Source organism: Malus domestica, chromosome 15, assembly GCF_042453785.1.
Source record: "Malus domestica chromosome 15, GDT2T_hap1".
Lineage (NCBI taxonomy): Eukaryota > Viridiplantae > Streptophyta > Magnoliopsida > Rosales > Rosaceae > Malus > Malus domestica.
In genome coordinates, this window is record NC_091675.1 from 30,700,435 (window position 1) to 30,721,940 (window position 21,506).

Here is a 21,506-nt window from a genome sequence, read left to right on the forward strand (position 1 = left end):
TTTTGGCAGAGTTATCCTTGATATCCAAAAAAGCTGAGAATGTGACTGAGAAGTGCCAATGAAATTAATTCAGGAAAATCTAGCTTTTGAACAAGTGGTCGTGTTGCCTTTTCTTTTATAAAGGGATCGATTGTATCCAAAAGCACGCTCAGAAAGTTGCCCGCCGTGAAAATTGCTTTTGTTGTATTTATGAGATTTCACTTTATCTGACATCCTTTTCTTTCATCTTTTTTGAAAATGGCTTGCCCATTTGACCGTTGGTTTGATTTGAATGTTGTCGAAAATGCAGATGTGCTTCTTCAGGACAATATTTGGCGCCCATCCTTCTTATCCTCTAATGGTCCTCTTAAGGTAAGGAACTCTGTGATGAAGAATGATATAACTGCTGCAGCAGTAGCTAAGAACATTCTCACTCCCAAAGACAAAAGAATACTCTAAAAAAGGTTTGATGAATTGGTTGTTCAAGATTCTTTGACTTTTAGTATTTAATGTGTGAGTTCTATATCCAACATGGGCTAACATCTACTTGTTCGAACTCGCCAAGTTGAATCATTAATGGCATGTGGTAAGTCTTAGACAAGATATTAGAGGACTCAAGCACGAGAATAGTGAATTGCACATACTTGCAAATAATTACTTGACGAGTATGAAAAGAAAGCTAGACCAGCTATAGGAATCCGAAAGTCAGATTCAAAGTGACCATCAGAGGTTCGTGGCTTTATTCTGAAGGCATCCATTGCTTCCACCGTCTGGAGTTCTACCAAGTAATGAGCCTTCAAATGATCATCCTCTGGTGTCTCATCCTTCTAGAGTTTTGCCAAGTACTGAGGCTTCACATGATCAATCTCTAGTGCCTTCCTCTTCTGGGTTTCTGCCAAGTACTGAGGCTTCACATGATACTGCCAAGTACTGAGGTTTCACATAAGCTTGTGAAGGCTCCCCTTGTTTTGTTTGTTTTTGTAGTTGTAACTCATGTGTATGCACGTGTGTGTGTATATATATATATACAAAAGTTCCCTTTCTTCTGGTTTTTTACATGCCTGAAACTTCTAGTTCAATTTGTTAAATATATGAAAATATGGAAACTTATGGTTTCATTAATATGAATCAATGAAGAAACAATGAAAACTTCTAGCTCCATGAATATGATTCAATGAACTTTTAAGCAAAGATGTTTTCTAAAATCATATGCTTACACATGAATTCTCAGGCATCATGAATCCATGAAAATATTTGTTGCTTATGATGTTGATGGTAACAAAATCGAGTTTTGCTAAGTTCTCTATTTTCTTATTAAGTTCACCATTTCCTTATTCCAAAGGGAAGAAAATGTGGAATGACAGAACTTGCAAACAAAAGTGTTAGAACTTCGAGTTCTTCACATTATTTATATTTTGAACTTCAGGTCAAAACATTATACATATGTACTCAAAATTTATTCTCGATATCGACATCATTAGAACCTGTAGGTTCATATTTTTGGAATTCCTGTCCATACTTAATTTGTACATGGATTAAGGAACTTATGGTCGCCATTTACATGAATCGAGGAACTTCTAGCCCTCATTTTAATTTAGTTAAGGAACTGTTGCTCTCTTAGTTGATTCAAAAACTTCAGGTTCTGATTTTTGATCAATTCGGGTCCGATCTTTTTATGTGATGAGGATCAAAGAAATTTAGACCCGATCTTTTTTATATGATGGAGATCAAGGAACTTCAGGTCCAATCTTTTTATATGATGGAACTTCAGGTCCAATCATCTTATATGATGAGGATCAAGGAACTTTGGGTCTTGTATATACTCATCATAACAAAACTGTAGTGCAAAACAAAATTAAAGCATATGGCTATAATTCCAGCCACTATAAATAAATTGCTTTAAATAAGCAATGCTTGTGACAAGGGCTTTAATTCAACACCATTCACATAAGTATCAAAAACTTAATGATAATAATTGTTAGGGTAAATTACACAAAATTACCTCAACTATATGCTAAATCACAATCTCATACCTTATATTTTAAACATTGCAACGTCATTCCTTAACTTATGAATTCGTTGCAATGTCAGACCTCTGTTAAATTTTCTGTCAATTTAACTATTAAATGATGATGTGGCAAGAGCGGGCCCTCTGCTTCACCAATTCGAATAAAAAAAATTAATTAATTAATATTTTTTATTCAACAATTAAAATTTTTAATTAATTTACTTAATAATTTAACAATCTTGAAAAAACAAAACACAATTTAACAATTAAAAATTAATTTTAAAAATTAAAATCTCTCCTCCTTGCTCCTTAGAAATCATCCCCTTCTCATTTCCCGATCCTTATGCCAATTTCAGCACCAACGACAACTTCAGGTACAACTTCTCCAAATCCTCCACCTCCTCCTCCGTCACCTCCCTCAAATCCTTCAAAGCCTCCCTCCCCGAGAACCCCCAAATCTACGACCTCTCCGAGATCCACTCCACCACCTCCAACTTCCTCGCCCGCCGCCGCCTCTCCTGCTCCTCCTGGCATTGCTTCCTTCACTCCAAAGACATTGTCATCTTCCAGCGCAAATCTGGCCTCCCTATCTCCCTCCCCGACCTCGAGCGCCGCCTCTCCCTCAACTCCAAATCCTACTACTCCAGCCTTATCAAGATCCTAGGCGCCTCCCTCTCCTGCATCTACCTCGTCTACGAATTCGTTGTCGGCGCCAACCTCTCCGACTGCCTCCGTAACCCGAAGAACCTGAGCTACACCATCCTGTCATCGTGGCTCTCCTAGATGCAGATTGCTACCGAGCTCGCCCACGACTTCGATTACATCCACCATCCACAAAGGGGGACGATTTTTGGGGAGAATTGTTATCCTCATGCATGATTCCTGGGGGTTGGTTGTTAAATTCTTAAATAAAAAAATTAATTTTTTATTTCAGTTAGCGAAGCAGTGAGCCCCGCTCCGGCCACGTCATCAATTAACACCCAAATTAACAGAAAATGTAACGAAAGTCTGACAATGCAACGAATTCATGAGTTGAGGTATGACATTGAATGTTTTATACATGAGGTATGAGATTGTGATTCGACCCATAGTTAAGGTAGTTTTGTGTAATTTATCCTAATTGTTATTATAAGAAGGGCGATGGTGCCGCGTCATTCACATATATATTAATGTATGATGGGGGATTATTCCACCAATCATATTAATAACAATGATAAGGAAAAAGTAAATATTAACTTACTATACTTCCCTTTTTTCCTCTTTTGTCAACAGTTTAGTACGTCTAATGTTTCTTTTCTTTTTCCCTAAATGCATGGCACCATGATTTCCACCTTTTAAATTTTGAATAAAAGAAATCTGGTGAGATTTTTGTACAAGTCTTAAGCTACTGTCTTTTGTGTAGACTTGTGCCACTTAACTTTGAATCACTTGTTTTCTTTTCACATGTCATTCGCGGCCAATAATAATAGTTATATAATCAAATGTATGTTTGCTTTACGAAAATTAGTCGTACAAAAGTATGAAGATAAAGTAAAAAGATTTTCTTATCTGTGAGATTCTAGCCGACAGAGGTGAGAGGTAGGTAGTGCTTTACCGGGTTTATGGCGTTGTGTTTTCCACATATATGAGAGATCTTCTTGTTGATAACGAGTTGTGAAATTGAGGATATGTGTGCAATGGAACATAAAGTAAATAAAGCACAATATTTACGAGGTTCAGCAACTGTGCCTATGTCCTCGGGCTAGCAGTAGTACTTTATTTCATTATTTGAAATAATAGGAGTACAATAATAACTCTCACTATTTGCTCTTCTCTTTCTAGCCCAACTCACTGGTAATTTCTTCTGCATCTCTCTTCTTTCCTCTTCTCTTCTCTCCCTTTGATATTGAATTATGAGTTTACAATGAACGGATGAACCTCATTTTATAGATTTTTTCATCTGACAAAATAATGTAGCAACACTATTCACTTTATACGATTTTTTTTCAAATAAATAGTACATAAAGTAATCCATCTCATTTTTATTCAAATGACTAGTAAAGAACTATTCATGTGATGCGGTCCATCCACATATTGCATTACAACAAATCAGCATTATTTTCCTCAACTTTGAAAGTACGGGTGGTGAGTCTTAATTTGCACCCGTAAATATGGCTGTTAGGTTGCCCAGGCTTTCAAATTTGCTCATATCATTTGAAATGAACTTACCAAGAAGACTAAGCCAACTGAACCACCTCAACAACTTCATGTCTTCTTCTCAATCCTTTACTGAGTTTTACTCTTCTCTGATTCAACAATGCATACACACAAGGTCGTTGATGGACGTTGGAATTGTTCAGACCCATATGATCAAATCCGGTTGCATTCACCTCTCTGTAGGCAACAAGCTCGTCGATGCGGGCTTGAAGTGTGGGAGCATTAGCTATGCACGCAAACTGTTTGATGAATTGCCTGAGAGGCACGTTGTCATATGGAACTCGATGATATCTTCTTATGTTGGCCGTAAAAAGAGTAAGGAAGCAATTGGGTTGTATGAGAAGATGGTATTGGATGGAGTTTTCCCAGATGAGTTCACGTTTTCGAGCGTTTTCAAGGCTTTTTGTAATCTGGGACTTGTGAATGAAGGGCGGAGGGCTCATGGGTTGGCAGTGGTTTTGGGTCTGGAGGTGTCGAACGTGTTTGTTGCTAGTGCTCTTGTTGATATGTACGTGAAGTTTGGGAGAATGAAGGATGGGCGGTTGGTGGCTAATCGTGTTGTGGATAAGGATGTTGTTTTGTTTACAACGTTGATTGTTGGTTACTCTCAGCATGGTGATGATGGTGAAGCTCTAGCTGTTTTCAGGAACATGATCAAGGGAGGAATTAAGGCTAATGAATATACTTTTGCTAGCATCTTGATCTCTTGTGGGAATTTAGATGATTTATCTAATGGTAAAGTGGTCCATGGTCTTGCTATCAAGTCGGGTTCTGAACTTGCTGTGGCTTCACAGACATCACTTTTAACTATGTATGCTAGATGTGGATTGATTGATGATTCTCTAAGGGTTTTTAAAGGGTTTCTGAATCCAAACCAGGTAACTTGGACATCTCTTATTGTGGGTCTTGTAAGAAATGGAAGAGAAGAGTTGGCTTTGACAAAGTTCAGAAAAATGATCCGCAGTTCAATAGTTCCGAATTCTTTCACGTTATCTAGTGCTCTTCAAGCAAGCTCAAGCCTTGCCATGATCGATGAAGGAAAACAAATCCATGCTATGGTCACAAAATTTGGATTGGACAGAGACGTATATGCTGGTGCTGCTCTCATTAACTTGTATGGGAAATGTGGAAGTACAGAAATGGCAAGGTCTGTTTTTGATGACTTAATCGAAATTGATGTGGTATCCATGAACTCCATGATATATAGTTATGCCCAGAATGGATTTGGACATGAAGCACTTCAACTTTTCAGTGGAATGAAAGACTTGGGACTTGGGCCAAATGAAGTAACAATTTTGAGTGTTCTCTTGGCGTGCAACAATTCAGGGTTGGTTCAAGAAGGCTGCCAAATCTTTGCTACTGTTACGAATAATCATAATATTGAGTTGACAGTAGATCACTATGCTTGCATGGTTGATTTGCTGGGGCGTTCTGGGAGACTTCAAGAGGCCGAAGCACTAGTGAAACAAGTCAGGAATCCAGATGTAGTATTATGGAGAACACTGATAAGTGCATGTAAACTTCACGGAGAGATCGAGATGGCAGAAAGAGCTTCTAATAAAATGCTTGAACTTGCTCCAGGTGACGGGGGGTCTCATATCCTGTTGACAAATGTTTATGCTTCAACCGGTAATTGGAGTCAAGTCATTGGGATGAAAAGCACACTGAGGGATATGAAATTCAAGAAGAATCCTGCAATGAGTTGGGTTGATGTAGACAGGGAGGTTCACACTTTCATGGCTGGAGATTTGTCGCATCCAAGATCGAGAGAGATAAATGAAACGTTAGAAAATTTGACTGACAGGGTAAAAATTTTGGGTTATATTCCTGATACAAGATTTGTGTTGCAAGATTTGGATGAGGAGCACAAGGAGAGGTCTTTGCACTCTCACAGTGAGAAGCTAGCTATTTCGTTTGCTCTGTTGATGAGTAGTAATAAGGATACTGTTATCAGGATATATAAGAACCTTAGAGTCTGTGGGGACTGTCATTCCTGGATAAAATTTGTCACCAAAGTTATCGGGAGAGAAATAATCGCTCGGGACGCCAAGAGATTCCATCATTTTAAGGATGGATTTTGTTCCTGTGGAGACTATTGGTGAATACAAATTATACAATTCAGATGTATACAAGGCTCCATTGTGCAGTTGTCGATTTTACTGTTAGATGGGCAAGGTTATTGATCTTGTCTTCTGATTGATTGGCTGTAACTAATCACTTTGAATTCCCTGTGTGGGAAGCTGCTCCCACTTGATTGATCTTCATCCTAGATGGGGCATTAGTTCTTTCTCTCGTTCCTGAATTGATTGGAATGAATGTATATTCTCAGTATTTGAGTCATTCAAGGATGCTGGACATCAGGTATGTACTTAAATTACAAATCAGGTATGTACTTAAATTACAAAATGATTTGTGGTTCCTAGTTGACATAGCAAAACTGATATGAAGCCTTTATGGTTCCTAACTGGAATAGCAATATTAATATGAAACTTAATTGCTATCCTAGAAGTGTAGCAAAATTGATATGCAACTTAATTGCTATCCTCGAAGTGTTTGCTAGGAGTGTATTACACCTATGGATTATTGATGACAAAATTCCTAGGGAATTGTTATTGGCACTCCAAAAATCTCATTTTGCACTCCAAACTTTCTATAATTAGAAAGAAAAATACACTTGTGAGGAGTGTAGAATGAGATTTTTGGAGTGTAAATAACAGTTCCCAATTCCTAAACCTTGTTTTCTAATTAACTCGTTGTCAGTTCATCAACAGTTGCATGGCAAGCTATAGACCAATTATTTTGTACACATGGTAGTTCTTCACTGCTAATTATGGGTGAGGACCTCTGTAGAAATCTGTTTAATGTAGAGAATAGCCAATTGCCAATTGATTATACAGCTGCAAAGATGAGTTTCGGAGGAGTAATCATATGTTGCACACACCAAATGTGATTAAATTTTCAAACTAAAGAACCCCATTTATAAGCAGTAGGGTACATGAGTCTTCAACTCTCTGCATGAAAAAAATTCTTCTGTTTGTTTCAAGTTTCACACCATGCGTCCTTCAATATAATACAGTTGCTAACAACATAAGCACTAATTATGCACTGATTGTTCTATCTGATACCTAAATGGGTCTTGTACCATAATACATGAGCACCCCAAATATGCTCTGTGTAGTTTGGTTTTTGACATTCGGTTTTTCTCAAACCAAGATAGCCAAAGCTGCGAATTTTATGAACAGTTACCATGGCAATAAAATTGAGTCCACTTGTGCACTCACTTGAAGTGAAGAGCTTCTTTTGGCCTCCCCAACAGAGATAATACTGTGGCTGAGATATGCCTCGAGGACAGCCCTGCTTCTTCAAGCTGATCCTGTGGTGCTCCATGATCAATGTATCTGTCAGGGAGTACCATTGCTCTCAACTGCAAAGAAAAATCCCAGAATTTTATGGCCGACAAAGAGATAAAGAGACTAAAAGAACAAAAATCAGTGATGTTATGAGAATAATAGGAAATATAGTACCTTAAGCGGTCCATCTAGAATACCACTTAAACTTAGGAAGCGGGATACATGAGATCCAAAACCTCCGATTGAACCTTCTTCCACTGTAATAAGAATTTCATGCTCCTTAGCCAATTGCTTGATTAGTTCAGTATCCAGAGGTTTGCAAAATCGTGCATCGGCTACTGTAACTGATATGTCCCTGGTTTTCAGGTTGTTTGCAGCTTTTACACATTGTTGAACTATGGAACCATATCCCAAAATTGCTACTCTACTGCCTTCCATCAATATTCTTCCCTTACCAACCTATTCAATATTGGTCAATGAATTTCAGCTGTCTATTTTGTATACTCACTCAATAACTTTGAATTTTTTTAATACTAACCTCAAGTGCGGTTCCTTTGTTATTAGCAGGAAGAAGTGCTCCAATACCATTGCCTCTAGGAAATCTGAAGCAGCTAGGTCTATCATCTATGGCTGCTGCTGTGGCGACCATGTTCATCAGTTCAGCTTCATCAGATGGAGCCATTACCACCATGTTGGGCAAGCAAGCCATGTATGTGATATCAAATGCTCCACAATGGGTGGGCCCATCTGCACCAACCAAGCCAGCTCGATCCATTGCAAAGCGGACAGGTAGTTTTTGAAGATCTACATCGTGAATCACCTGTATACCCATTATAAATCATTAGTGCCATATGAAGCAGTGATTTTGTCAAAAACTTTAGATTTCAAAAGTACACTACCATCACCATTCCTTTCTATCAGCTCACCTGATCATATCCTCGTTGCAGGAATGATGAGTAGATAGCACAGAATGGCTTCAGACCTTCTGCAGCCAAACCAGCTGCAAATGTAACAGCGTGTTGCTCAGCGATTCCCACATCAAAACAACGATCTGGAAACTTCTTCTGGAAATAATTTAGACCAGTGCCACCGCCCATTGCTGCATGAATGGCTACAATCTTGTCATCTATTTCAGCTTCCTTAATCAGCGATTCAGCAAAGTACTGGGTATACGAAAGTGTAGGGGATTTGGTCTTAAATTGCTTGCCGGTTTGTGGGTCAAACTTGACAACACCTGAAAATACAGGGAAATAAAATAAGGATCATCATAAGATTCCTTATCTGATTACTGGGATCATAAAGTTCTGACTCATACCATGCATTTTGTCAGCTGCTGCCTCAGCTGGAGGATAGCCCTTTCCTTTCTCTGTCATGATGTGGATTAAAACCGGCCCCGGGGCCGGCATGGCTTTCACTCTCTGGAAAATGGTGACTAAGTCTGCAACATTGTGCCCATCAACTGGACCGATATAATATAACCCAAGCTCCTCAAAGAGAGTGGATCCAGAAGCGCTTATCATTCCCCTTGCATACTCGTCTACTTTTGCTGCAACTTCATGTGTTTGGCCTCCAATTTGCTTCGTAATACTCTTCGAAAGATATTTTTCGGAGTCAGGTTTTTTGAAATAAGTTGAACAGGTCAGAATAGGAAGAATCACAATTTGCAAGATTAAAGGTTTACTTTTGCAGACTCGCGAAGTTTGCGGAACTGGGTGCTTGCTTGGAGCTTGGTTAGAGCGCTGCTGAGGGCCCCAACGGGCTTTGCAGGGCCATCAAGAGTGGCGGTGGGTAAGGAGACTTGCTTATTGTCATTCAATATGACGATCAGGTTAGAATCAAGGTATCCTGCGTTATTCATGGCTTCGTATGCTTGCCCTGCAGTCATGGCTCCATCTCCAATCACTGAAATGATAGTGTTATTCTTCCCAAGTAGGTCTCTTGCCACTGCCATGCCTGTCATAAAGTTTTCGAGGAAACAAAGGTGAGATGAAATTCGCAAATTATCCATTTACTGTCTTGGACATGTATTTTAAAGTCGAGATTGAAATGGGGTTCTCGGGTTGGGAGGTGGTTAAGGTGAGAAATAGGTACCTAAACCAGCAGAAATGCTTGTAGAACTATGGCCTGCACCGAAAGCATCATAAACGCTCTCATCCCTCTTAGGGAAACCGGCAAGACCTGACGTTTTCCTAATTGTGTGTATCTTGGACCTCCTTCCTGTAAGAATTTTATGAGGATACGCCTGCACAAGTAATTGCTTCTCAGAACTATTGAGTAGATCGGTACAATTTAACGTCTTTTGATCAATAAGTTAAAACAGTATTTTCTTTTCAATCAAATTATTAATGAATGTTAATTTCTTGCACCTGATGACCAACATCCCATATGATCTTGTCGTCGGGCGTGTTGAACACATGATGCAGTGCCACTGTCAGCTCCACCACACCTAAGCTTGAACTGAGATGCCCACCTGACTGTGAAACACTGTAAACAATATCTACTCTCAGCTCTGCTGCTAGTTGTTCAAGATCCTGTGGAAAATAACAGCGTAAAAATCAACCACTACAAGAAAACAGGGCATTAGTGACGAAATTATATTATATGTAACTTGATCTGTTGTTTTAGAAGTGAGTTTATTATCTGTGTTGCCAGCCTACCTCTGTGGAGAGATTCTTCATGTGAGCTGGGTAATTGACTGTGTCCAGCAATGGCGTGCCCGGTTTTTCACCAGAGAAATCGATCTTCCATCCATCCTTTTCTTTTCTGATCAACTTGCAGTCCTCACCATCTGAGTTACCAGCTGAAGCCTTCACACAAAGCTGCCACAAATGATAAAAAATAAATAAATAAATAAACCATTGAAGCATCAGAAGAAACCATTCATGAATATATCCGAAAGCAAAAAACAACAGGGAAATGCGAAGAAGAACACAGCATGATAATATTGACATGTAATATTATTATTATTCTACTAAACCTGTTGTCTGCAACTGTGATTCAGTTTTGGAGCTGGAGGATTGAGGCATGAACACAGGTACTGATTTGGTCTAATGGATACGCCGGAGACCGCCATTGCTGACCGAACCCAGCTCAGAATCAATGAGGAGGGCGAGGAGGAGGTTGGGAGAATTATGAAGACACGGAGAGGGGACAAGAAACAAGTTTATATAGTTGGTGATGCAACGGAAGAGGCACCTACGTGGCAAAAATAATACAGTTGCTCTACTGTTTCTGTTTAATTTAAATGAAAATGATATTCATTGTTGTCTAGAAATTGGCAATAACTGCTAGTACTCTACCCAAAATTTCTGGTCGGCACAGTTGCAAAAGTTACTCTCCACAACCTTCTCTACGTACTTATGTATTTTATTTGGGCGTCAATCCACAATTGAGCGCCAAAATTTCATATTTGAGACCCAAGGATAAATGGGAAATTTTAAGGGGATAAATAAAAATATGTTCAACGATTTTTGTTAATTTTTTGAAAAAGGAAGATGATTTTTCGTTTCCGTTTTCTTACAAAAAGTCTTTATGGCGAACCATTTCTTTTTTTTTTCACGTTGCATGCATAAAAACTAATGCATTGGTAGAAGAAATTAACACACATTTCTATAGCAGTCATAAATGTAACAAGCTGCAACAACAACCAAATCTTATTTCACTAAATAGGGTCGGCTATATGAATCTCGTTGGGTTTGATTATTAGTTATGAGAATGTGGTGGAAGATGCCCTTTCAAGTATACAAGGAGGAATTCAAAATACCTTAGTGGAGCCTTCTTGTTCTACTTTTCAGCCCAATCACATAATCAAAAGGGGATTTTATTGGCAAGCTATGAAGAAGGATATTAGGAACTTTGTGGCTAAATGCAACATCTGCCAGCAAACTAAGTTTGAATCCATAGCTCATCTTGGATTGTTGCAACCATTGCATATCCATCAGAAGGTGGGGACTAATATTAGTATTGGCTTCATAGTAGGACTGCCCAATTGCAAGGGAAGATCTGTTTATTTTGTGACTCTTTCCTGCCAACTCCATGGACTGCCGAGTTTCATTGTGAGTGACAGGGATTCTGTGTTTATTAGTGCATTTTGGGGAGAATTTTTAAAGTTGCAGGGTTTTAATTAAATTGTGTATCAGTTCTGCTTATCATCCTTATGATGGCCAAACTGAAGTTATTAATAGAAGTTTGGAAACATACTTGAGGTGCTTTGGAAGGGAGGGGGGACTCCTAAGAGATGGGTGCACTGGCTACCTTGGGTTGAGTGGCGCTTCAATACTACTTATCATACATCCTTTTAAGTTCACTCCTTTTGAACTTGTGTATGGATATTCATCACCATACATTGCACCATATGAAGTAGGTAATGCAAGAGCAGGATGAACGCCAGAGTAAATCTACCCTTGTGTATGGATATGCTAGCTGTCCTTAGGCACAATTTGGAATTGCTTCAAAATAGGATGAAAATGCGAGCTAATAAAAAGCTGACTGAAGGCTTAGGTATCTAAGGGCTTTTGACTCTCACTGCATTCGTGTGACAGTCTTTCTTATCTTTTATTTTCTTATGAACGCCAGAGTAAATCTACCCTTGTGTGAAATTCGTTTCTCAAAAAATTAACAATTTTGCTTGCTTGATTGGCAAAGATATTATACTCACCTTTCATAATTTTCTTTTTTTTTTCTTCATAATTTTGATATGTTCTCGTTATTCTCTTATTCTTTTTCGGTTTTAATTTTTGTTACTGGTTGCCTCAATGCGTCCTATTGTATACAAAGCGATAAAGGGGACATTAATTAATGTTGGTTATTAGTTAACCTAACAGCTTGGTGTCGTTTACCCAAAAAAAAAAAAAAAACAGCTTAGTGTCAAGTGAAAGTTAGGTACCTGTTTATTCAAGTCATTGTGTAGTCTTATTCATCAGTAATGAGAAATCGTACTGCGTTAATTTCCTCGCATTAATTCTGTATCTCTCACCATCTCACTCGTGTTCCACGGTCCAACATGCATGGCGGCATTTGCTTTTCACATTATATGTTTCTCGTTTGGCTCGTCTTATTTGAGTGTATTATTATTTTAGACTTATTACTTGGATTTGTCTTGAAACTGTCATTTAGTCTCAGTTTGCTCTATGAAATGCCATTTCTGCCTCATTTAAGTCTCAGTTTACCTCATTTTCATCTGTTCCATCAAATAAATGTTAAATTAAGGGGTAATATGGACATTTACTTTTGACACAGTTCCTTGCCTCCAACTTGCCTGCTGAACAATCCCAATTCCGTTTTCAATAACTCTAATTCAAACCCCCGTCTATTTCTCTTGCATATAGGTGTGGAGCTGAAGTTGCAGCTGTTGGAAAAGCAAGTAATGAGTTGTGTTTTAAAAGCAAATAATTGGTTGTGTTTCAAAATCTAATTCAAGTCAGTCATTGAATCCCACAGTTGCAACTACAGCTACACATCAATCCCCAAGAGAGACAAACGAGAGTTTGAATTAGAGTTATCAACAAAATGGAATTGGGATTGTTTTAGCAGGCAAGTTGGAGGCAGGGGCGGATCCACAGTGGGGTCGTCGGGGTCGCACGACCCCTTGGAAACCATGGAAGCAACCTTGAAGCTCCCATATGCGACCTCTTGGAGCTGGGGTCGTCGGGGTCGTCGGGGTCGGACTCGCACGCCAAGTGTTCGACAGAAATCCTGAACGAAGCTCGGCAGGAAGAGGAAGAAGAAGCAGCGCGCGCTGCTTCTTTTTTTTCAAAACAGACGGGCAAAACGGCGTCGTTTTGGCCCAGGAATTTTTTTTAAATGACCTGGCCAAAACGGCGTCGTTTTGGGCCAGGCCGAACAAAAAATATATATATATATAATTCCCACCGTGTCCCCCCCCAGTCCCAGCCTTCCTATTCCTACCCGACTCCTATACAATCAAAAGCCCCAATTTTTCATCCTCCAACCCTAACTCAATTCCCCCAAACCCTCAACTCCTCTCCTCCCTTGCTGCTGCTGCCCCCAAACCCTCAACGTCAACTCCATCTCCTCCCTTGCTACTCCTTTGCTAGCGGCTCCAACTCCATCTCCTCCCTTTGTTTATATTGTGAGTATTTATTTTGAATATTTTGTATATGTAGAATATATTTAATTAATTGAAATTCAATTCATATTTATTTTGTGAGTTTTTATTGTTAGTTTTTATTGATGGTTTGTTTATATTGATGATTTGTTTATATTGTGAGTTTTTATTGGTTTGTTTTTATTGATGGTTTGTTTATATTGATAGTTTGTTTATATTGTGATTTTTTATTTTCATTATTTTGTATATGTAGAATGCAAGATGAGATATTTAATTTAATTGAAATCCAATTCATATTTATTTTGATTATGTTTATGGTTTGTTTATATTGTGAGTATTTATTTTGAATATTTTGTATATGTAGAATATATTTAATTTAATTGAAATTCAATTCATATTTATTTTGATTATATTGATGGTTTGTTTATATTGTGAGTTTTTATTTTCATTATTTTGTATATGTAGAATGCAAGATGAGATATTTAATTTAATTGAAATCCAATTCATATTTATTTTGATTATGTTTATGGTTTGTTTATATTGTGAGTATTTATTTTGAATATTTTGTATATGTAGCAAGCATTATTATGGAACGGTTTTTTAAGAGAAAGTCATCATCGGGTTCGGGTAGTTCGAATAATGTTGATAGTTCAAATACTGTTGGTAGTTCAAGAACTCCAAGTTCAAGACAAAGTCAGTTAGATGATGTTTTGGGTAATCTTCAAGCGGATCCTGGATTAAGAACTCGAATAATAGATTATGACGCTAATATGAGAGATGAGGTCCGAAGATTATATCTACAAAAAGGACCTTGTCAACCTAGAGGTCATAATTTCCCAATAACTAATATGTCGGGAATTAATCGACGCTTCATTCCCCAATGGTTTGATGAGTTTGATTGGTTGGAGTATAGTGTATCTAAAGATGCGGCATTTTGTCTCTATTGCTATCTCTTTAAAACCAATTTTGAACAAGTGGGTAGTGAAGCTTTCACTGGAGATGGATTTAAGAATTGGAAGAAAGGGAGAGAAAGATTTAAGATGCATGTTGGACCGGTTGGGAGTGTTCATAATAAGGCTAGAGAAGCTGCTACAAATTTGATGAATCAAGCTACACATATTGAAACGGCAGTGAGCAAACACTCTGACCAAGCTCGTAAGGCTTATCGCACATGCTTGATTGCTTCAATCAAGTGCACTAAGTTTTTATTGCGACAAGGTCTTCCTTTTCGTGGCCATGATGAAAGTGCCACTTCAAGCAATAGGGGAAATTACTTGGAGTTATTGCAATTCCTTGCAGATAATAATGATAAAGTTAGAGAAGTTGTGATGGAAAATGCTCCGGGGAATCTCAAATTACTAGCTCCTTCCATTCAAAAAGAAATTGTGAATTCATGTGCCCTTGAAACACTTGATGCTATCATGGATGGTCTAAAAGATAGATTCTTTTCAATTTTGGTGGATGAAGCACGTGATGTGTCTGTGAAAGAGCAAATGGCTATGGTGTTGCGTTATGTGGATGACAACGGACATGTAATTGAAAGATTTGTGGGTATCCAACATGTTACCGACACTACTTCAAGTTCACTAAAGGATGCTATTGACACATTGTTTTCTCGCTACGGTTTGAGCATTTCCAAGCTACAAGGACAAGGTTATGATGGTGCTAGCAATATGAGAGGTGAGTTGAATGGCCTTAAAACAAAGATATTGAGAGAACAACTTTGTGCATATTATGTTCATTGCTTTGCTCATCAACTTCAACTAGCTCTTGTTGCCGTAGCAAAGAATAATATAGACATTGCCTCTTTTTTTGCAACGGCTAATAATGTGGTTAATCATGTTGGAGCATCTTGTAAGCGGCGTGATTCACTTAGAGGGCAACTTCAAGAAGAGCTTGTGATAGCTTTTGAAAATGATTGTCTTATAACAGGGCGAGGCTTAAATCAAGAAACAAGTCTCAAACGTGCCGGTGACACACGATGGAACTCACACTATGGTACCTTGATTAGCATCATTTCTATGTTTTCATCCGTGGTTCATGTGCTTCAAATGGTTATTGATGATAATCCCAATGAAAGTGCGGGTGAAGCAAATACGTTAATGAGAGTGATACTTACTTTTGAGTTTGTGTTTCACCTTTTCTTGATGAAAGTCATATTGGGACTCACAAATGATTTGTCACAAGCATTGCAAAGGAAAGATCAAGAAATTGTGAATGCAATGGCTTTAGTGAAATCATGCAAGGAAAAACTATATTGGATGAGGAATAATGGGTTCGATGCATTGGTTGATGAAGTATCTTCTTTTTGTGAAAAACATCATATTGATGTTCCTAACATGGAAGAGGCATTTATACTTCCAGGGAGGTCAAGGCGTTATGCTCCAATAAAGACAAATCGTCATCATTATCGTGTGGAGCTCTTTATTTATGTCATTGATGAGCAAATTACGGAGTTAGAGGATCGCTTTAATGAGGTAAATACCGAGTTGCTTATTTGTATGGCATGTTTGAGTCCGAAAGATTCATTTGTAGCTTTTGATAAACCAAAGTTACTTCGTCTTGCTCAATTTTATCCTCAAGACTTTTCGGATGAAGATCGTTTGGCACTTGAAGATCAACTTGAGATTTATATTCATTATGTGTGTTCCAGTAGTGATTTCTCTCAATTGGAAGGGATTGGTGATCTTGCAAAAAAAATGGTGGAGACAAGGATGCATCAAGTATTCAATTATGTATATTTGCTCATTACATTGTCTTTAGTTTTACCAGTTGCAACTGCTTCAGTGGAGAGAGCATTTTCTATCATGAATATTGTTAAGGGTCCACTTAGGAACAAAATGGGAGATCAATGGTTGAGTGATAGCTTGCTTGTTTATATTGAGAGAGATATTTTTGCTTGTATTGAAAATGAAGCTATAATGCTTCGTTTTCAAAATATGAAACCTCGTCGTGGACAATTATAGTTTGTAATATTGTTTCCATTATGAATTATGAATGAAAGTACTATGATTTCATTTTCAATATGTTTTTCCATCCTAAATTTTTATTTGAACTTTTACACTGCGACCCCTTGGGGTAAGATTCCTGGATCCGCCACTGGTTGGAGGTAAAGAATTGTGTCAAAAATAAAATGTCCATACTACCCTTTAATGTAACATTTATTTGACGGAATGGATGAAAAGGGTTAAATAGAAACTACATGAGAAGAAAATGATAGTTTCATGAGGCAAAGTGAGACAAAACCAATTTCAAATGATAAAATGAGACTAAATGACAATTTCAGTAGGTAAATCAATTATTAAGCCATTATTTTATACAGAGCAAAATATGAAGAGAATGATTTTGGGCTATTTTCTATGATGCTTCTCGGGATGGAATACTCCCAATTTTTAAGCGCTGAATCTTTGTTTAAAAATATAAAAATCAAGATTTGATCGTTATAAAACTTAGATTATTTTATATTCTGGAGCGACATAAAATTTTTAAGATTTTGGCACTATAAATTTCAATCAGACTGCATTGTCAGAGTTTTTATCAGTACATTTGGTAAATTATAAAAGACAGTAATAATTTTCTTTTCCTGGATAAGGAAGGGAAGGTGTGAATATGCGGACAACAACATCAACTCAGTCGTTGATTTGTTATTAATAATTAGTGCAAGATTTCCATTTTATGATAATGATTTATGTGACTGGTACAAAATTTTCCTGATAACGATGAAATTTTCTTTTGGAAATGAAACCTTATTAAAAATGATTAAGAATTTTAAAACATTTGTGTCAAACGTAGTTAAGAAGTCACACGTTAAAAGAAATACTCTTTTATCAGAATTAAAGAGCAAAACAATAGAAAAAACAGACAGAACGAGAGAGAATAGGGTAAGAGGAACTGCTGCCTTAACCAAGACTAAAGACAAAGGTCGGTTGCGAGGATTTTTTGTGTGTTTTAGCTTTAGCGACTAGGATTTTTCCTCTCTCAAGCAAAAAAAATGATTTTTTGTGTGTTTCACACGTCATATATATCTATTCAAGTTTGATATTTGGTATTATTGACGTGACACATTGACACTGATATTTTTCTCAAAAAAGGAAAAGAAAACAAGATATAAAGTGGTATATAAAAGCTTAAATCATATTATTAGCAGCTCCTCCTCCTGCTCGTACGATTCTGTCGCATCCCCCAACTCGACTATTGGCTATTGGTTTGAGATACTCCATGACATATAACTGATGCCCTGCTTGGATTTTAATGGGTTATTCATTCCAAGTGGCAGATGATCAGCTGATAAAATTTTAGAAAAAAAATACAAAGATACACAATTCTCTGCTGGACAGGTGGTGACTAACTGAACAACTTGTATAATACGTGAATAAGGCTATTGCCACATTTCATGTTAACAATACGACGTCAGTAGATATAGTACTTATATATTTTATTATATTATTGGCAAAAGATATCATATATATAGTAATTGTATATTAGTATCACAAAAATTCTTCTCGCTAACTAATTGCTACCTTCATTCTCTTATATATTTTTTTTCTATTTATTACAAACCATGATTTTTAGGTATTTGATTATCGAATTCAAGTGAAAACTTACACTTTCTATTCCTTACGTGTAAGTAAATGCAAGAGAAAGTTAAGGAGTGAAATGATGCCCTTACACATGATTTAGTCTACGCAATGAACTCGAAAATCAAGATGATTGCAATTCATATTTGTTAATGTTGGGTACTTTTAGGCCCATATAATGGTGCAAGCTGGGAAAGGAGCCATGAAAAAACCAAGGGAGATTGAGAAGCCCAAGGCTCAAGGGGCTTAGAAGAGGATACCCTCAAGCGCTATAGCCAACCGCCTACGAGCTGAGCTTGACCAGGATATGTAAAGAGCTTTCATACCGCCAGGGGCATGGGGGCTGGCTGATAGCTTTATGGCACAAGTTTCCAGGAATAGGTCTACCAAGATGTCATTCAGGCCACGTGGCAACCCTCAGTCAATGGCAAAGACCTAGGATGAGATGTAAAGGTGGTTGGCTCTCAGAGAAACAGAGTTGGATAACCAAGGCCGAGTGGAACGCTAGGCCCACATCACTCTGACATAACGCGCCATTTCAACTGCACACATGTCACTTCACCGTCAAATGTTAGGTTGATAGGTGGAAATGTGTCAGTATTAATTTTAGTCTACATAGATGGCACATTAAATGCCAAGTTGGGAAGACCCAAGGCTGAGGGGTTCATTGAGGGCCTATAAAAAGAGGTGAAAAACTCATGTATTGGGGTCGAACTGTTACAAGGAGAAAAAGTTCATGTATTAGCCAAATGCCATTTTTATGCTTGAAATTAATATAATTAGAGAAACACAGTGTATATAACACATTATTAAGGGGTGAACCACTTAAACCTTTAAGTCCATTTCATTTCAGTCCATATACCAAGCCCACCAAAGGGGTATTTTAATTTGTTAACTTACAAATTTTGAGCGTTAACAATATTCCTGACAAGTAAACATGCACTTAACAGTTGGGCTAAACTATGGTTTATGAATAATTTGTTATTAAGAGATAGGAATTAACAATTATTACTAAGATTTGATGATATTTGTTTTCATTTATGAGTGAGAGTCTCAAGTTCAACTCACCTGGATTGCTAGGACGTAAAATATTTGTCTTGAGTTCGATTAGTTAGAACTAACCCATTGTGTGACTAGCCTAATTCTCCCTTCCCTTAGAGCAACTTCATGTTATCCAATAACCCTTGCATGTGGGTTGAACTGCCCCTGACCCAAAAAAAATCATCTCCACTTGTCCCAAATGGGAGGGCGATTAGGCTAAAGGCAGAAACAATTTCACTTGCCCTTCAACTGCCGCCTGGATTTCCGACACTAAAAAAATTGAAAATTAAGGTTGTGCCACATGGCACAATCTGGTGAATTGATTTAAACAAAATTTAGTAAATCAACGACCTGGATTAATTTGGGGTAAAAAAATCCAAAAAAATCTAAAAAAATACAAATGTTTTTTTAGCAAGACACTTAAAATTATACATACTTAACAAACTTACAAAGTTCAACCTTCTTCATTTTCCTTTTATTTTAGATTAATTATGCTTGCTTCTAATATTATGCTTTGCTTTGTACTTAAAATTAATTACCGGAGTTAAATAGGGAGTTTTATTTTCAAGGAACTAACTTACTAAGTACACGCTTACAAGGCATAAAACTTAAAAAAGTATATTTGTGAATAGTAATGACCCATACCCTTATCCTTACTCTTCTCAAATGGGTGAACTTGCACAAAGACAATTACTGTTTAGAATGAATAGTGAGAGCAATGTCACTGCCCTTGCCCTTGCCTTGTCTTTGCCGTCCTAAAATAGGTGAAGTTGCTCTTAGTGTAGTATATTCCATCCCATTAGGAAAAAATGTGAAGAAACAAAAAAGTACGTAGAATTGGTTAGTTTAATTGTCTAAGCAATACTTTAACGGTAAAAAACCCTAGTTGCGGAGAAAGAAGAAAATCCTAGCTGTGTTGCTGGCGGGGGATCAGATAGGATTATAAGGCGGTGACTTAGGTGACCGTATATTATAATTAGAATCGTTCAATTTCTTAATCATCTTTTAAATATCATTTCTACAAATAATTATTCAACAGAGATCGTTTATGCATCCAAAAGTATGAAACAAATTGATGATGTGATTACAAAGTAACATATTCATGATGTACGGTTCATTTATTACTTATAGTTGAATGACTAAATAGTCTTCGTTTCGAATGGTTTTTGTAGGAATGATCTTCAAATGAAGATTACTAAATTAAGCGGTTCGGATAGAGGTGGCCAGATTTGGAATAAGTTTCTTCGCATTTTTATGACCATGGTAGATTGTTGCTCAATTTTGGTATAACAAATCTTTTTAGGTTTTAATTGGAATAGTCAATAGTGTAATAACCTCAACTTAATCCCGAAAGGTCCTTTTAAGCAGAATTTTTTTGGTCTTATCACTGGTTAGTAGCTAGGTCAATACACTAATACACTGCGTTGAAAATAGAAACGTAAGAATTGTAGAGATTTGATTTAATTTGGAAATTGATATAATTTAATTAGGGATTTGATATGATATATGTGGTTTGGTATAGATTTCTTTGTCTTGTGGACAAATGATTGTTTTGATTTATTTTTTAGTATTGTTCCTTTGTAAATTTTTAAATACCTTGCTATGGAGAAGAATAAAGAATTGAAGTAGTATTTGAGGATTGTAAGATTATAGAGAATTCTAAATTATCCTAAACCCTTCATTTTCAACTTGGTCTTAAAGTAGAGTTCGATCCTTGGTTGAACTTTGCTATGAGCGCTTCCCTGTGGGTGCATGGAACTAATTTTCTTCGTGCACCCACATGCCATGAACTTGAGTTGAAGATTTTTTATGATTTTTAGAAGAAAAATAGAAGTTAAAAGTACGGCCGCTGCCGTGAAGAAGGAAAAAAGATGAAAAAAGTTGTGTTGTTGCTAGCTTGAGGAAGAAAAAGGCGCAGTTCCAACATATCAAGAGATTTATTTATCTGGCTCTCAAAAAAAAGATGTTAGTTCCAATTAGGTTTTCGAAAGAACAACGTTAGTTCCAGTTGGGCTTTCGAAAAGAGGCGTTTATTCTAGTTGGACTTTTGCAAAGATTGACGCTAGTTCCAGCTAGGCATTCGAAAAGACGCGTTAGTTCCAATGGATTGTGATTTGATGAGTTTTTGAAAAGATATGTTAGTTTCAGCATATCATTGATGATTTCCTATACATGTGGCTCACTTGATGCATGTGTAGTTCTACATGAGGGGATGTTGAATTTACAAAGTTTCAAATTAGATCTTATTCCCTTCTTGGCAAACTGATGATTCCACATCATTGTTGCAC

At 37.3% G+C, this 21,506-nt stretch overlaps 3 protein-coding genes across 3 annotated transcripts; 2 read left to right on the top strand and 1 right to left on the bottom strand.

Annotated features, from left to right (window-relative positions):
- The first annotated feature begins 4,034 nt into the window (after positions 1-4,034).
- LOC103401536 (pentatricopeptide repeat-containing protein At5g65570) lies at positions 4,035-6,610 on the top strand. The gene has a single exon (XM_008340250.4). The coding sequence runs from the start codon at positions 4,138-4,140 to the stop codon at positions 6,283-6,285; it is 2,148 nt and encodes a 715-aa protein (XP_008338472.3). The 5' UTR covers positions 4,035-4,137; the 3' UTR covers positions 6,286-6,610.
- On the bottom strand, positions 6,142-10,770 carry LOC103401537 (1-deoxy-D-xylulose-5-phosphate synthase 2, chloroplastic). The gene is made up of 11 exons (XM_008340252.4): positions 10,511-10,770; positions 10,191-10,352; positions 9,900-10,064; positions 9,625-9,775; positions 9,215-9,486; positions 8,849-9,122; positions 8,460-8,767; positions 8,072-8,353; positions 7,708-7,992; positions 7,465-7,607; positions 6,142-6,480 (listed from the first exon to the last, which is right to left on the bottom strand). The coding sequence occupies exons 1-11, from the start codon at positions 10,604-10,606 to the stop codon at positions 6,462-6,464; spliced, it is 2,157 nt and encodes a 718-aa protein (XP_008338474.3). The 5' UTR covers positions 10,607-10,770; the 3' UTR covers positions 6,142-6,461.
- A 4,251-nt stretch (positions 10,771-15,021) lies between these two features.
- On the top strand, positions 15,022-18,427 carry LOC139191851 (uncharacterized). Its single transcript, XM_070812878.1, has 3 exons — positions 15,022-16,077; positions 18,173-18,223; positions 18,347-18,427. Exons 1-3 carry the CDS (start codon positions 15,022-15,024, stop codon positions 18,425-18,427), a joined length of 1,188 nt encoding a protein of 395 aa, XP_070668979.1.
- Positions 18,428-21,506: the final 3,079 nt, after the last annotated feature.